The sequence below is a fragment of the Trachemys scripta genome, chromosome 1, assembly GCF_013100865.1.
Source record: "Trachemys scripta elegans isolate TJP31775 chromosome 1, CAS_Tse_1.0, whole genome shotgun sequence".
Lineage (NCBI taxonomy): Eukaryota > Metazoa > Chordata > Testudines > Emydidae > Trachemys > Trachemys scripta.
The window spans coordinates 111,280,531-111,297,802 of record NC_048298.1 but is presented as its reverse complement, the minus strand read 5'-3'; the positions used below and the strand labels follow the sequence as shown (position 1 = coordinate 111,297,802).

Sequence of the window (17,272 nt, the reverse complement as noted above, 5' to 3'; positions counted from 1 at the left end):
GGTAGTTTTAGTTAAACCACTAGAGCTATAACAAAAAATTTTTACATAAAAATAGTGTGTGGCCTTTCTTTTCACAGCTATGAAATATTTTTTATTTAGAGCCGTGAATAAAAGAAAAATAAGCCATCACTCACAGCTAACCCAGCTCCTGGAATTCTCCAGACTTTAGTCTTCAGTATAAACAACCCGCAAAAAAATCTAGCTTCAGCAACATACTTTCTCTTCCTCATAATAAATCACAGCTAATTGTTTCCCTTTCTGATAAAATCTATGTTCAGTTTGTGTATGTGGTGCTTTGTACCACAGGGGAACACCCAGCACCCCCATGTCCATCCTTGTAAAATAATTGGGTGGTATCCAATGCAGTTTGTCATGTCAGGTGTCTCCGGAAGGCTCATGATGCACTGAGCATTGTTGTCACAGTAATGTTATAGTATAGGTTATAATTTCATGTACATAGTTATAAGCCTTAAAATAAGCCCAAGCAAAAACTCTCCAAGAGCAGAGAGATAGTTCACACCTCATCAGGGCAGGTAAGGGACAAACCCAGTCTCACAGGAACAAAGGACGCTGGCCTTGGCAGCAACAAAAGGATCTGTTGGACTCTCCAGTAAGTCACCCCCCCTTCCTTTGGCCAGTTTGGGACTGCGATGAGGTAATGCTCACCTGACTCTGAAGGGGGGGGCAGGGAGCAAAGCCAAGAGGGAAGAAAGAACATGATAAAAGGAAGAGACATTTGCCAGGCTCGCTCTCTTCCACCTACATCTACAGCCACCACACCAAGCGACTGATGTGCTGATCAAAGGGGAGAGCCTGGCTAAAGGACAATCAGCCAGCCCATGATGAGAAGCATCTAAGTTTGTAAGGACACTGAAAGTGTTAAGAGAAGCTTAGAATGCATTTTGCTTTTATTTCATTTGACCAAATCTGACTTAGATTTTAAATGACTACAAGTCAAAACATATCTTCCATAGTTAGTAAGTCTGTTTATTCTACCTAAAGCAGTACATTTGGTTGAAAGCGTGTCAGAGACCTCCCTTGGGATAAAAAACCTAGTACATATTAATTTCTTTGTTAAATTGACAAACTCATAAAAGCTTGCAGCATCCAGTGAGCATAACTGAACACTGCAAGAGGGAGGTTCCTAGGGTTGTGTCTGGGACTGAAGATATTGGCTTATTTATGTTGGCTGTTTTGGCCCCCATCCTTCGTTCCAGCACTAGAAACTGCAAAATCTCACTTCGATAGGCCACTGCAAGAGAGCAGGGGTCAGGGCTACAAGATTTTGATACATCATATAGAATTTGGATAGTATTTTAAGCTATTAGGTAAAGACCAATTTAAAAATTAGATTAAAAAGCAACTATGTACTTTTCAACACAAACTTCAAGATGTGATAGTTTGAAAAGCTAAATTCCAACTAACTGGAATGGTACCTGATTTTTTCAGAAATGTTGAGAACACAATAGCTCCAATTGATGCTAGAGGAAGCCAGCAGGCAGTTGCCTGATTTTTGAAAAAAGGTGAACACCTAAGTAGCTTCCAATGAACTAATGGATGCTCAACTGTTCTGAAAATTAGGAAGGTGCTTAAATATGGATTTAGGAGTCTAATTTTAGACTATTAATTTAAAATCTTGGCATTGTCTATTTCCAGTCCTCCACTGCAATGAAGTATTACTTTTGTAAAGTCTATTTTAAAGTAGTGTCAGACAGTTTTACTATAAATTACATTTGACAGTTACTACTACTTTAAAATATGGAAAGAAAACAAGGAATCATACTATGTTTGACTTATTTTAACTTTTATAAATCCACTTGAACGCTTAACTGCACTCACAGAGGTCGCTTTTTAAATTTCCTTTCAATCTTAACAAGTATGATAAAGCTACAATATCAATATTTCTTTTCAAGGAGCCATTCTGGTATTTTAAGGGCAGCAAGTCTGAACACCAGAAGTACAGAAAACATTTTAAAATCCTCATCCCCAGACCATGAAATTCATGTTTTGGTTCACTTAGAATTTATTTGGCAGATTATAACAGCAAGAAGACTGTTTTGTCAAAAGCTATTTCTTTTGAAGCCACATTATTTGATAAATAATGCCTTTATTACCGCTCAGAAAGGAAGAAAGTTGTGGCTATCAGGCTGCTGCACACATGCACTACACAAATGAAAAGTTATACAATATTAAATAAGTGACATTACAAATTTAAGTATGGTAATAACATGGCTTTAATGAAGAAAAATATGGTTTATACTGAAGGAAAAGAGAAACCTATTTTGTAAGCCAGTTCTGATGACTAAAAGCATGCTCTGTACAAATCCACTGTAAAGGAATATGGTCAGCTTCTGAAACAATTCTGATGTACAACCAAAATATTTTGCAGCATATACTTCAGGTGTTTCAAAAATTGATCTTTTAGAGATTTTAACTAAGTTTAAAGAATAAAAGATACAACACTTGTGAAGCAGGGTACCTGTCACCCACTATTCCAGAGACTTTAAATATGAAAAAATGCTCTTGTTCCCTTTTTCTCTTTGCAGAATACTAAAAAAAAAAAATGAATATGAACCCAATGTTAACAACAATAAAATATGAGTCTGTTGTCAAGGCATTTTATTTAGACAACTGAAAACAGTTAGATGTTCAGAAGCGGTGTACAATGAAACAGAAAAACCGAACCAAATACTTGAGCACATAATCCCTTCTTTACAACTAAAGCCACATCTTTCAGCTTTCAGAAAAAATACTGGTAAAAGCCATTACATTTTTTCCTCCATAATAAAGAAAACACACTACAGTAAGTTTAATTGAAATTGGAGAGACTGGATCTTGGCTTGCACACTTCATTCAAAAAGACAGTAGGCAGGTGCGCTAAAATATAGCAAAACTCTACTACTTGTCTTTTTCGATACTCCGTTCTCTTATAGATACCACCTAGCCAGTTCCAACACATTCTCATCAATTACTGCCCATCTTTGCCTTATGTAGAGAGCGCACTCTGGAAGGCTGCTGCTTATCACCGTTTGCTTGATTTAGTCTCTATGTCCATTTGTTGCATAACAGCTGTGATGGTCAAGCCTTAACTTCAGGAGTTGAGCTGTAGATGGAATCTGAATTTTCAGAGGTAAGGTCTTCTGTGGTTAAAATAGGAAAATTATTTTCAAAATTCACCTTAGATACAGAAAATAAAATAACCACCATAGCAGGACCTGAAACCATCTTTAAAATTAAACTTTTCACAAATGTTTCACCATATCCCTTTAAAACAGTTTACAAGATTATACATAGTTCTACTCACTGGTCTATAATTTTCTCATTAGCTTCTTGATTTTTTTTTTAAATGTTTGGCTATTTCCACATATTCTCAGGAAACTAGTTTTAGGGATCTTGTAAATTTTGAAAAGCATCAGTAAAGAGTTGACACCGTATCCACAAACACAAAAGGGAATGTTATGCAGATTAATCCCTGTGGATTAGTTTTGACACTGTTAGGTGTATTTGAAGTAGATAGTTATCAATACATTACCTAGTTCCTCTTCTGCCGTTCCTGGAAGGCTGACCCTTGCTTTTGCCAGCTCTCCACCCTCCTCTTCTGTGAAAAAAAACAAAACATTTATTATAATTTTGCTAATCCTAATCCCCATTCACCTCAGACTCCGATAGAATATCCCCAGTTATTTTTAAGTGAAAAAAAAAAAAAGTTTATTTTAAAACTTTGTCTAGTGGTGAGAGGAGCGGGAGGGTTGGCAAACACTTCCCATTACTGGAGAGCTGTTCTGCATGGGGCTAGGCATTTTATTGCTGGTTTTAACAAATTTATTTTTTAAAATTCCCTCCATTTTACAATACCACTCTTTGCTTCTCTACTTATACACACTTGTTTCTACTGTCTTGCCCTTGCTTAAATTACTGAAAAAAAATACAGTGTTTCATGTGTTGTTTGAGTCTTATTTTACATTTTTATAACACCAAAGGAAAAAAACTCTATATGAGACTATTTTGCTTAGAATATTCACCAAGTGTCTATTAAATTAGCTTATTGGTTTTAAAGGTTAATTTTGTAGCTGCAAAAAAGAAACAGCAAGTATTTATGTAATTAAATTGAATAGGTATGATACAGAGATTGTTAAAGGAAAGAAGTTACTCTGGCAGGTCTGACTTTTAACCGGCAACTAGTTCTACAAGATTTTGACAAGTTCGGATGCAACTGAGTTTTACAAAAATACAAACAAAGTTCTTACCAGGAACTACACATTTCCAAAGACCGTATGTTTTCCCTACTGTCGTCTGCCACAGTCTTAACGTTCCATCCTCAGAGCCACTAGCATACAACTCTCCATCTGGGCTAAATCTCACACAGTGAATGGGACCAAAGTGTCCTTTGTAAGATTCTATAAGAAACAGTGTTGGCACAGTGTTAAATTTCAAATCTTAGGCAACAAATAAATAGAACTAATGAATTACTGGTGAAGAGGGGAAGGGAAGGAAGAAGGAAGTTGTTGTTTTGTTTTAATTTTTAAAATACAGCAGTTTCTCAAAAGGTTGCACGTGTATCTTCTCAGACCAAGGAGTACAAGCTACAGTTACACCCCGGCGAACTTGAATTTTGGTGCCTATCAAAATGTGCTATTGAATTAAAAACTGACAAGTTAATAATCTGTTCCAGGGAAATAACCATTTCCCTTCTTGTATAAAGCAAGAATGCCAACAAATAAGACACAGGTATCACGAGTGCACATCAGACTCTTCCATCCATCCTCCCAACTATATCCATTATTCTAAACTAGTATGGGACTTGAATTGGCAAGATTCTCGTGTGCTTCAAAAACAAGAATATTGCTAAATTCATTTGGCTGGCAAAAAACGGATAAAGAATGTGGAGAAACAAACATGTGCATTGTCCATACAAGCAAACGAAATGTTTAAGTAACTTATTTTTTTGCGCAACCAGTGAATGCCACACTACTTTACACACGATATGCAATTTACACTACCATTTACATCAACACTGAATCTGACTCATGGATTTCTATTGGAGTGGATGCCTGCTTATTCCAGGCTGCTCTAAAAATGTTTTGTTAGGTTTGTTGGTGCAGGAGGCTGTGGGCTATATTTTTTAGACTAGTTAAAGTTAACAGCATGCCTTTAAATATGTAACAAATGTGTTCTGAAATAATGAGAGAGCCAAATAAACTTTCAAATTTAATCTGAGTACAAGTTATCACAAGATACTGTGAAATAAAATTACAATCTTTACCACATGAAAACTGGAAAACTTACCTAGCTCTTCTCCTGTATTATAGTCATATTTATAAAGTTTAAAGTCTTCACCACCTGCAACAAGAAATTCTTTCTCAGGGTGAAGGGATGCAGAGTTCACTGTAGCAGGAGCGTCAAACGATTTAATCTGCTCCAGACTAGGGAAAAAGTTTTGTTAATGCTATACACATTTTTAAAAAACACTTTAAAAACAGCACTTTAAGCCTGTCAGTCTAGGAAAATGTGATGCTGTTCCTACAAATCACAGCTTTCTTAAAAATACTGTTTCCAGTATAAATCTTAAGATGGAAAATTTGCATTTCACTAAGCTAAAGACAAGCTATTACACTTTAACGTTTTGTGACCGATGCCTCACTTATTGTACGCACATAACAGTTCTCTTGTATGGACTACTTGTGTTGCACTACAACCTCAGATTTTTACTTTAAGTAAATCATATTAAACCAAAATTAGTTTTGTATAAATTATACATGCAAAAACATTTGCTGCCTGATGATACATGCATAACCAAACAAAGTCGTAATATTCTTGTCTGCTGCCCTTGTTCTTCCCTTAATCTCTTCTTTTTCCTTGTCTTCAAATTGTTTTATCTAATTTTATATTGTCAACTCTTGGGCACTGGTACCTTGTTACTTATTCGCTAGTACAAGAGTCTTAACAGTGAGTTAATGAATAATTTGTTGGAAAGTTGTCCTTTAACAAAAAGACTTCTTAGACTGTAAGCTCTGCAGGGAGTTTGTCCACAACTGGGCCCTGATCCTGATTGAGATATTATATAGAGAAGCCAATACAAATAATAATTCTCAACAAGAGCATTTATTATAAACACTATACCCATGTATAGCTGTGGCAAATTTATATGTCCATTAGTTTAGATGTGTCTGCTAGTAAGTTTGATTCTAGGGCTGATTGAGTAGTTCAGTCCCCAACCTCAGTCAGAGCTTTGCCTCTCTACCACCATTCCAAACAAAGATGCTAATCACTACAAAATGAGGTGGTTTAGTGATACACCCTTTGTGCAATAAGACCTGCAAACAACTGTTAGCTGCTAATGATTTTCAAGTACTATTTCAGCTAGATTTTTATAGTTAAACTAAAGATGAGGGTCTATGCCCCTTTATTTTGGGGGAAACAAGGGCAGAAAAAAGAAGAAAGGGATGGAAAGAGAAATTTTAGTTTCATTAGTGTGGCAGATCAAGATCCTTTTCCCACAACCATACTGGCTCAGTGTCACCTCTCCCATATGCCTTCTACTCCTCTTTATACTTCTGAAGATTTCAAGTTTGAAACTTACGTCTCTGCACTATGAAAAGCAATAGTCCTCCCATAGGTTATCACCAGTATCTCCCCCTCGGGAACATACTCCATACTGCTCACAGACATTGCAACATTTATTGCTTTTACTTCAGTCATGGTATTCCGGTCCCAGAGGCTGTTGGAAAAAAAAAAAAACACTTAAAATTACTTGAGTAAACCACATTACTTTCATTCCCATCAATGCGAGGCTTTGGTTTACAAATGCTACCTAAACAAAAACTCCAAAATTGGTTCTAGTCATTCTAGATTGTTAACGTATGCTGATCTTAATCACTAAATCACTAGCCACATCACGCTCTTAAAATACAGCTCTCTCTGGAGCAGAACGCAGCAACGGTTCTGCTACAGCAACACTAAGTGATACTTACACTGTTAAACTGGTCTGGTGTTTCAGTCAGTCACCCAGGGATGATGAGCTCTGAACACAATCACCCATGCCCTGAGCAATCCAGCTTCCTAGTGATAACACTTATGATCAAGACTTCAAAACCCTGGCTGGTAAGCAGGAAGATTTTTCTGGTGCAGATGCAGGAGGGACTAATGCTAATACATATATAGTATCTCAGGTTTCATTTACAGCAAGATGTAGTTGTACTAACAGTCTAAATATAAGCCACCATATGCAATTCTGTCTTCCTATGACTGCAAACTGTCAGCTTTAGGATAACTAGGATAATCAGGATATTTCCAGTTTTAATTACTATTACACCTCTACCTCGATATAACGCGACCCGATATAACATGAATTCGGATATAACACGGTAAAGCAGTGCTCCGGGGAGGGGACGGGGCTGCGCACTCCGGTGGATCAAAGCAAGTTCAATATAATGTGGTTTCACCTATAACGCAGTCAGATTTTTTGGCTTCCAAGGACAGCGTTATATCGAGATAGAGGTGTATTTCAAACCCTGTGAACAACTGTGAACCCGTCAGTTACTGATGGAGATAAAATGGAGACTGAGGAGGGGGGACTGAATGGCAGAGTTAACCCCACCCCATTCCACAGACCTCTACTACTCTGCACTCAACATCACATCAGACAGAAGTATAGGGGATGGGGAGAGGAGATAACACCCTGGTCACAGCAGCAGTAGTAGTATAGATTCCACCAAGCTTGCTCAGGAGGTTCTAGGCTATGGGGAAAAAAAAAACAAAAAAGAATTCCTCTCCAGTCAGAGGGGCTGTGGGGGCTTCAAGTTTATCAGACCCCTACTAGTCAGACTTGAGCCAAAGATACAGTGAATGGGGTAGGACACTTCTAAGAATCCCAGCGCCCTCCCCTCTCTCACTAGTGGGGCAAGGTGGGGAAGAGGACTGAGCTGGTCACCAGAGCACTGCCTCCAGACAGCAGAACACTTCCCCATCTTTTATACCAGCCTCTGACTAGTGAATGTCTGGTACATTTTTCAAGCTGGACTATGATGGACATGTTACTAAAGGTCAAGTCATTTGTTTGCCACTCTCTCTTCACAGGCAATAAGAGTTCCCTCCCAATGCCTCAATGACAGAACTCATCCCAGTTATGAATTCATCCTCTCGGGGGTTTTGCCATGAAAAAGGCAGAGGGCAGTGACTTAACAATATGAAATTAATCAACTGGTATATTGGGACTTAGTGACAGAAAGCATATTTGATAAGATCACATGATTAACAATTCTTATCTCAGCTATATACCCTCATACATTAGGACATTAAGAAAGGTCAATATAAGACCACCCTACCTGGTATATAATAATTAGGAATCACACATACCACAAATCAGACACGACTATTGAAGTTTATATACTTAAGTTTCATTTATTTCTGTATCTGAGTTCTAAATATAGCTATGTTTTTGGTATTATAAACCCAAAAGCCAACTGTACACACATACAATTATATGGAGAGATAACAGCATTTAAAAAAAAAAAATGGAAAGTTAGCGTTTCTTACCGGACAGTTTTATCATCAGCTGAAAGGATCTGTTTGTCATCACTGCTCCATAAAGCCTTTTTAATACCCGAAGTATGTCCACTGACCACCTGAGGTTCTTAAGATTAAAGCAAACATCTTAGTACATGAAATAACAGGGAGATTTTTAAAAAAAAATCTTACCGCTTAAAATCAATGAACAAACTATTTCACCTTGTTTATAAGTCACTATAAATAATTACCAGTTGTCATAAATCAGTAAATGGCATCAGGATGACAATGCTGTCAAGTGGATAGAGTTGTATTTTATTTTTTACCTGAAGTAATTCCAGGAGTGAGTGACACAGGCCAAATTGATACCTGCTTCTTAGTGCTTGTCTACACACGAAAGTTGCACCAATTTAACTTCATGTATGAATTTAAACTAATGAAGTTAAATTAATGCTAACTCTCTTTCTTCAGTTAAGTCTCAGTTGAGAACAAGTAAATTAGGAACAGGTATAAACTAAACTGAAATGAGACACTCAAACCAAAATGAGTGTCCACACAGGATTTTGCACAGGCTCAAACTAACGGTTTAAAAATCCATTTAAATTAAACCAGCGCAACTTTATTGTGTAGATGAGCCCCTAGTCTAGAAATACTGGGAACATTACAAAGTAGCTGGTATTAAACAAGTTTACATGTCCCTGCAGGTAAATGCAAGATGTGAGCACACGGAGCCTGGCAAATACTGAGAGGCAGGTACCTTGTGTGCATGAATCCATGCTTCATACTGATGAGACATCAAACAGTTGAAATGATTTGAAGTTTTCTATTTTAAAAATGTGCAATCAAGCTAGTGTTGACAGTAAAATAAATAAGAGGTAATACAACCTGAAGGATGCTAGAGATTTTCAGCACATCCTACAACAGTAATTTAGATCTCAAATCCTATCAACACCAACCATTAAGAACAGAATTTCAAATCTTGATCTTTTAAGTATAATTCATAAAATAGAACAGATTTGAATATTTTCAAAAGGAACAGTCAACTGAATTGTGTGCAACTCTACAAAATGAATGCGTCAGTAGGATAAGAAAAATGGACTAACCTGCTTCTGGCTTGCTCAAGTCATAAATACGCAACAATTTATCTTGTCCACCTGTCAACAGGTAATTGCTGTCCTGAAATAGTTAGAAGTCATGGCGAGTCAGCTTTTTTATTAAAAACTAAAATGTTACTATGAATATTACAATAGCACTTTTCTAGTAACCCGCTAAAACACCTATTACATTTAGTTCATCCCTCAGAAATGAAAAGTTCACCTGAACCTCTCCCTGACAAAGCATAAAGCACGTGAAAACAAGGGCAGCAGTTACATTCAATTGTTTGATTCCCTGACAAATAAGACAAATTTTTCATACCTCAGTAAAATCCACACTTTTGACAATATGCTTGTGAGCCAGTGTGATCAGTTCATCCCCTGAAACAGCATCCCATACTTTACTGAAAGACAAGAAAGTACAAGTGAGGTTTCATTAGCCAGTACTGACTTTATTACAAGCTAATTTGGCTGTTCTGGTTACAGGGACATTTCCGAGATAATTACCATTATTTCTAACACAGTAGACTTTTTTATACATAATTACTATGTTCTGATCGTTACTACACACCAAGGATCACCATTCTGGATAAAGGTGAGTTTCTCAAACAGTTAAAACCCAATACTGGAAATGATTAGTTTGTGAGAATACTTTTTCCCCCCTAAAAGCCAGTTCCTTAATTCTTTTGTACTACCAGCCCATTGCTCCTACCTCTCTTCTCTCTGGAGCAGTTCAGGATTAACAGCACTTGTAGCTTTAGAGATAGACTGGTACAGAATTCCTACTTAGATCTACATAGACTAAGTGCTCATGAGTGGAATTCACATTTTCACGCAGACTTGCACACATACTTAACTTTCAACACTGCGAGTATTCCCAGTGACATCAAAGTGACTGCTCACAGTGCATAAAGTTAAGCTTGTGCTTAAGTCTTTGTAAGACTGAGGCTCAAGAATATCCAATATTCATCAATTTCACTTAACAGCAGGTACTTTGAGTTACATGCCTCTATGCAAAATCTTGGTAGGAAAGTTGTATGGATTACTACCTGACCCCTGAGCAATGGAAAAACAGGGTGTTAAAAGTAGGGAATTAGCAGTGGTGGAACAAAATCATTAACTCTGGTATCCCACATAATTGCAACATAATTAAGAATTATGAAGGATACCTGAATTGTCTGCGTAGGCCACTATATGCTATTAATCAAGCTGTTCATCCATAAAATAGGGCAGTTATCCAACTTGACAGTATTAACTACCATTCCTCTCCTTGGATCGTTATCCTGTTGTGGTGGAGAGGCTTGTGTGTCCCAATGACCCTCAGAACTACGTCATCCGGAGTTGTGTACTCCTGGTAGGGCCACCCTTGGTGAACAGTTCTGAGGGGAGGTTCCAGACAAAGCATGCAGAACAGGTGTATTTCGAAGACCTGTCAGTTCTCTGCAGCTGTGAAGGTAGGTAAGGGTTGCAGCAGGACTAACACCTCCAGTTGTCTCAAACTTCCCTGCCACCAGCTCCAGGGCTCCTTCCTGTCAAGTTTTGTGAGGTTACCACTTGTGCACTGGCTCACGTTAAAAGATTTCACATGTATGCCTCTGCCAATGGTGTTAACATCTCCCACTAACAAATTTCCGCGGCAATGGATGAGTAGTGGTGTGGACGAGCAATGATCTCTGGGAGTCCCTAGTCACTAATCTGCATGCAAGCAGCGGCCGTGTGTTGGTCATCTTGCGCTTGGACTTGTGAGACAAGCACAATTCGACAGCTGCGGCCACTACTGAGCAGTCCTTTTCAGAATTCCTTCTGCTCACCATGAATGGCGAATGTTGACTCATATCCAGCTTCTCATCCACTGTAACCTCATGAGAGGCTCTCTGACCTACCCAACATCAATGATATCCAAACACACTGGGAGGAGTTCAAGACCATTATTCACAAGTTGCTGAAGAGATTGCATACTCCACTCGCCGCCATCAAAATTAGTTTAATGAGAATGAGGAAATCTTAGCACTTATTCATCAGAAGAAAGGTGTAGAGAAAGCCATTTTACACTTGGCAAAATGAACCTGCAAAAACGAGAGTCTTAATATAGGCTTAAAGCTGTAGTTCAAAGGAGGCTGTGAGACATCAAGAATCAGTGGCAACAGGCAAATGTCAGCAAGATCCGTAGTTTCACTGATCAACATGATATGAGAAGCTTTTTTCAAGCAAATCTCAGGACAGCTCCACTCTCCTTAAGGACAATGCAGCCCATAAGCAATGTCGGAAGGAGCACAAACTATTGAACCGCAAATCTGAAGTCTCAGCTCCCACCATCAAGTCCATTCCTTAGCATCCAGTAACAGAACCACTTGCAGACCCTCCCACCCCATCTTCTGAGCAAGACTGGGGTGCCGTTATTCAGACTAGACACAACAAGGCGCCATGCCCAAATAGCATCCCCGTGAAGGTCTTCAAAACTGGTGGAATAGCACTCATGTAAAAACTTCATCAACTTCTTGTTAGAATTTGAGTTAATGAGGAAATTCCACCCGACCTAAAGAACGCTAATATTATGACCACTTTAAGAAAGGAGACAAGTCAATGTGCAGGAATTACCGAGGCATTGACCTCATCTCTATTGCCGGGAAGACCCTTGCTTGCATCCTTTTGAACCATTTCCTCCCTCTTGCCGAAGACACCCTTTTGGAATCCCACTGTTGTTTCAGACCATCTCAGGGCACCACCAACATGATTTTTGTAGCAAAGCACCACCAGCCATTATTTATGGCATTTACTGACCTAAGTAAGGCCTCTGATCCCATCAATTGTGGAGCATTATGGAAGGTGCTATCTAGGTTCAGTTGTCCATTGAAGATCATTTGCATTCTCAGGCTACTTCACGATGGTATGACCGCCACCATCTTCTCTATTGGGCTGGAGACAGACCCATTCATCACCTGTACTGGTGTTAAGCAGGGCTGTGTTACTGCCCCAAATCCTTTTTCCATCTATTTTGCCATGATCTTATTGTTCTTTGTGACTGCTTTTCTTCTGGAACTGGGATTATTGCATCGCATGGAAGGCCAGCTCTTCAACTTGCGACGTCTTCATTCTAAAACTAAGGTCAGCGGGACTGTTATTACTGATCTTCAGTATGCTGATGACAGTGCTATCCTCACGCACACCAAAGCTGACTTGCAATCCACTCTAGATCTTTTCTCAGGCACCTGTGACTTTTCCTCCACATTGAGAAAACTAAGGTGGCTTCACCAGCCTGCCCCAGCACAAGTTGCCCCCTTCTCTGACAAACTGTCATCAGTGGTGAACTCCTGGAACATGTTGACTATTTCCCTTACCTTGGTAGCCACCTCTCCCAAACAGCTAATTTCAATGTGGAGTTTGAACACAGGATCTGTTGTGCCATGGCATCCTTTGGAAAGTTGCTTCATCATGTCTTTATTGACAGAGATCTGCAGATGGAAACTAAGATCCTGGTCTACAAAGCAGTAGTCATCCCCACTCTTCTTTATGTGTATGAGACGTGGATGACATACCAAAGCCATTTGGAGTGATACCGCCAGCAGTGCCTTAGGAAGATTCTCCATATCAGATGGGAAGATCATTGCACCAAATGCCAGCGTTCTCTCTGCAGCTACCACCACCAGTGTTGAGTTGAATATTATGAAAAATCAACTTCACTGGGCTAGCCATTGTGTGTGGAAGGCTGATACTTGTCTTCTGAAGCAAGTCCTCTTTTCTCAATTTAGACACGGTAACATAACTTGCAGACGCACAGAGGAAATGCTACAATAACACCCTGAAAGCATATCTTGAGAGTCACTGACCCCATGAATTGAGAAGAGTTGGCTGGCACTAGATTGCAATGATGTTACATCATACATCAAGCCTCAGCCTGTTTTGAGCAAGGTGATTCTCTTCAAGAGGCTGAGGAACAGCGGAGAAGGAAGGAAAGTGTACCGTACCCCAGCCAGCAGTTGTACTCTCTCCAAGCAACTACCTGTCATATATGTGGAAAAACCTGTTGAGCATGGATTGGACTCCTCAGCCATCTTAAGTCTCATAAAACAGTAATTTCTTTAACACCACAATTCAGAAAAATATAGTATCCCAAGATGAAATCACAACACAATGAAATTTCAGTATTAATCATTACTTACGCTGTAAAATCTGCAGCTGCTGTAGCTGCTTTAGTGGCATCCCTATTCAGGGTAGCACCCCAGACGGCACCTTTATGACCTAGAAATGTTCCAATCCAGTCGCCCGTGTCACCCTGGCGTAGCATAGGTTTACCATCTAGGCAAAAACAAAGATTAATTTTCAGATAAAACAGCTTTATTTTACTTAATAGCAAGCATAGTTCTAATGAAACAGTTCCACTTACACTACTGTGTGACAAAAAAGAAACCAGAGCTCTTTGTCAATGGAAATGTGACATACCTTTGAAACAATATATTTTGTTACCAATTTAATGAGAAATGGTGCTTTAATTTTTTATCTGTTCATATAGGGACTGACTCTTGCTATGTGTATCTACCAAAATGGTGCCACAATTTTGGTTGGGGCCTTTACACACTTCTGCAATATAAATAATAATACCGTTTGTTTGTGTTCTGGTTCATTTACTAATCAGTAGTTTTCTGTCACCCTGTTAACAGCACTGCACTTGTTTTAGTTTCAACATATTAGCACCTGCTTTTGATGCCAACACTGCTTACAAAAAGTTTCATTTTTAAATTGTCTGATATATAGATTACTTTTCAGATACATATACAGTTATAAAAATAAAACAGAATTAGAAAGTGGCATTGTAGACAGACAAATACAACCCAGACTCAGTAAATGGTCCAAAAGGGTTTTTTATAGAAGGGGATATGTAGAGAAATAAAATGTGTGTGCATGTATTTGGTGGGAGGGTGGAAGCTTTATGAGGTTTGGAAGAAAGCCCTGCTGGAAAGGGATATGAGCATGAAGAAAAGTCAATTCGGTGCTGCTAATGTACTGTAATACACTAGCACTCTAAGTCAAATTATGAGCCAGTTAATTTATTTGAAAAACATCTCATTTTATAATCAGCTACCACCTAGAAAGTGCAGGAGTTGAAGGGGGCTGCGCTCACAGCAACTTGTAGAACTGCTATTTTCACCAGGTAGTGGTGCCTAATTTCAGAATTTAAAAAAATCCACTAACAGAATTTTTAATTCTCTACCCCTTTAAGATTATGACAAGAACTGTTAAGACGTGAGCTGAACATAACTCAGCTAGGTAATGGAGTAATGACTCTCTGAGTATGCAGAGTCTGAAATAAGTACGAACTGTCAATATTCTTTTCAATTTGCTAACACCCTAAGGCTGTTTCCACAAATATCAGCACTGGTAGGTATTTCACTGCTGCCCAAAGCATGCAAGAAATAGCAGTTACAACTACATAACGAACAGCTGTGCAATCTGAGATGTCAAGCTGAGATCATGCTCACTGTGGGTGGAATGGGACACAATCCCACCCACTACCTTCCCCCCAGACCGACCCCTGGGGCTGCCTCTATCCCAGATGGGTAACTCAGCCTGGGTACAGGGCAAGGCATCAGCAGGTTTTTGTCTCCCACGCTAGGGTTAGGACTTAAGGTGTGTTTGGGTGTCTCCCACGTCACCTGCCCGCCCGTGTCCACAGCGCAGGGTAACGCAACTAGAACCGGGGGGGGGGGGGGAAGTCTCATCCACCAGCGTCGGGGCTCAGGTACCCCGGTGGAGGCCGCCCACAGACCTGAGAGCAGAACAGGGGAAACCAGCCCCGCCCCCTCGCGTCTCTCCCCAGCCCCTCCCCAGAGAGGCAACGCTGCCGAGCCGAGCCAGGCCGGGGATCCCCCCGCCCCCAGCTCATTCATGGCAGGAGCGCGCTAGGCCCCCCTCACGCCCCGCGCTCACCCTTGCAGGCGCTGATGAGGAAGTAGCCGTAGGGGGTGATGTCGCTGAAGGCCAAGTCCACCACGGGCCGCGTGTGCCCGGAGCACGTCAGCGGGGTCTGTCTCATCGCCATGGCGGCGGCGGCTCCGGGGAGGCGGAGGGCGGGAGGAACGCGCGGCGCGTGTGGCGAGGCCGGGGGGAGGGGGGAGCGAGCGGGCGGCGGGAAAGGGGAGAGGGAGGCGCGCGACGGGCGCACACACGGGACAGCACAGGACGGGAACACGAGCTAGGCCGACCTGGGCTAGGCAGGAACAGGAAGCGGCGGCGGAGGAAGTGACGACGAGCCGGAGCAGTTAGTGTCGCCGGAAGTTACGTTAACCGAGGGGGCGGGGGGAAGAATGGAGCTCAGTGTCTGTTTGTCTCCGCGCGGAAATTACGCGTGTCCTCGCTCTCGCAAGCGGCGGTTCCGTCCGTTCCCCCCCCTGCCAGCTGCGGGGCGGGGTCTCGCGGGGGCGGGGCTGTGAGGTCACACAGAGGGGGCGGGGAAGACGAGCAGGGAATCCCCGTCTCTATTCACCGCGCGCCGCGGGCTCCTTGGCGGTTCCGAGCAGGCGCAGCCCGCCGGGGGCTCTGGGACGTTTCGCTCTGTTCAGGGGCGGGGGCGTCTCGCGGTTACCGTAATACACAGAGTAGAGGACAAAGGGGTTTGTCCAGAGCGGGCGGCCCCGCGGCATTGCGCTGGGCCTGCTCCCCCGGCACCTGCCCCCGCGGCCGCTCCTGGTTGGAAGTGGTTGGCGGCCGCGGCAGCACCAGGCTCCTGTGAGCCCCCACCGGGTCCTGCCTCCACCGCTGCCTGTCGCGAGCCTGGGGGCGGGATGTGGGGTCAGATGCATCGGGGGTGGGAGCACGTGCCGGGGCTGAGCTGGGAGGGAGGCGCAGCCTGCGGGAGTTCAGCGCTCGCTGAGCCGGGAGGTCGCTGGGTTGTAAATGCACCACTGGGGTTGGGAGCAGCTCAGCTGGCTGGAGGCGTGGCGAGGTCCCAGCTCTCAAGCCCCATTAGCCCGGGTCTGGCTCCCCGGGCTGGGGGAGGCTCGCTCCCAGCTACAGTGTAGACACAGCGGTCCCTTGCTCTTTGGCACAGGCCTCTAGTTTAATGAGGCAAATCCCGCACCCTGGGCTGTTTACGTTGAGATTTCAAACGTCTCAGTAAAACCTGGGGCAAGACTGAAATGAATCCCCAAGCTAAGTGGGTCTTGAGTAGGGCAGTCCCTAGACATTTTGGTGCCCTATGCAGGTACCCCGTGGGGGGGGGGGGGGGGCTGGCTGTCCCCAGGCCTCCATGGGAGGAGGCTGGCTCCAGGCCTCTGCGGGGGGCAGGGGGGTGGAGCAGGTTTGGGGGCAAAAAGGAACTGCTCCCCAGCACAAGTTGGTGGAGCAGGTTGGGGCTGGGTCACCCCACTTCCTGCAACCTGGTGATTGCAGGGCAGGCCCCACCCTGCACTCAGGGGGTGGTGCAAAGTGGAGTCACCCGGCCACAGCCCGCTCTGCTCCCCTGGCTCCCAGCCTTGGGGGGGGCAGAGAGGATTCGCACCCCAGCATTTGCTGGGAGCTGGCGGAGCATAGCGGGCTGGGTCTGGGTCGCTCCACTTCCCACTGTCCGGTGAGTCCAGGGCACGCCCGACCCCTGCCTCAGTCCCGGAGTGGTGGTGGGGCTGAGGTGGGAGCTTTGGGGAAGGGATGGAGTGGTGGCGGGGTTGGGGTGGAGCAGG

General features: G+C 42.4%; 1 protein-coding gene across 1 annotated transcript; it reads right to left on the bottom strand.

The window, feature by feature from the left end:
* Window positions 1-2,216: 2,216 nt before the first annotated feature.
* Window positions 2,217-15,920, bottom strand: STRAP (serine/threonine kinase receptor associated protein). Its single transcript, XM_034781916.1, has 10 exons — window positions 15,525-15,920; window positions 13,760-13,895; window positions 9,922-10,003; window positions 9,609-9,681; window positions 8,536-8,632; window positions 6,581-6,718; window positions 5,287-5,423; window positions 4,248-4,397; window positions 3,533-3,598; window positions 2,217-3,140 (listed from the first exon to the last, which is right to left on the bottom strand). Exons 1-10 carry the CDS (start codon window positions 15,634-15,636, stop codon window positions 3,079-3,081), a joined length of 1,053 nt encoding a protein of 350 aa, XP_034637807.1. The 5' UTR covers window positions 15,637-15,920; the 3' UTR covers window positions 2,217-3,078.
* Window positions 15,921-17,272: the final 1,352 nt, after the last annotated feature.

Coding starts and splice junctions, on each gene's coding strand:
- STRAP (XM_034781916.1), bottom strand. CDS start 15,636: ATGGCGATGAGACAGACCCCGCTGACGTGCTCCGGGCACACGCGGCCC. Junction 9,682..9,921: donor AAAGTGTGGATTTTACTGAG/GTATGAAAAATT, acceptor TAACTATTTCAG/GACAGCAATTACCTGTTGAC. Junction 3,141..3,532: donor AACGGCAGAAGAGGAACTAG/GTAATGTATTGA, acceptor TTTTAACCACAG/AAGACCTTACCTCTGAAAAT.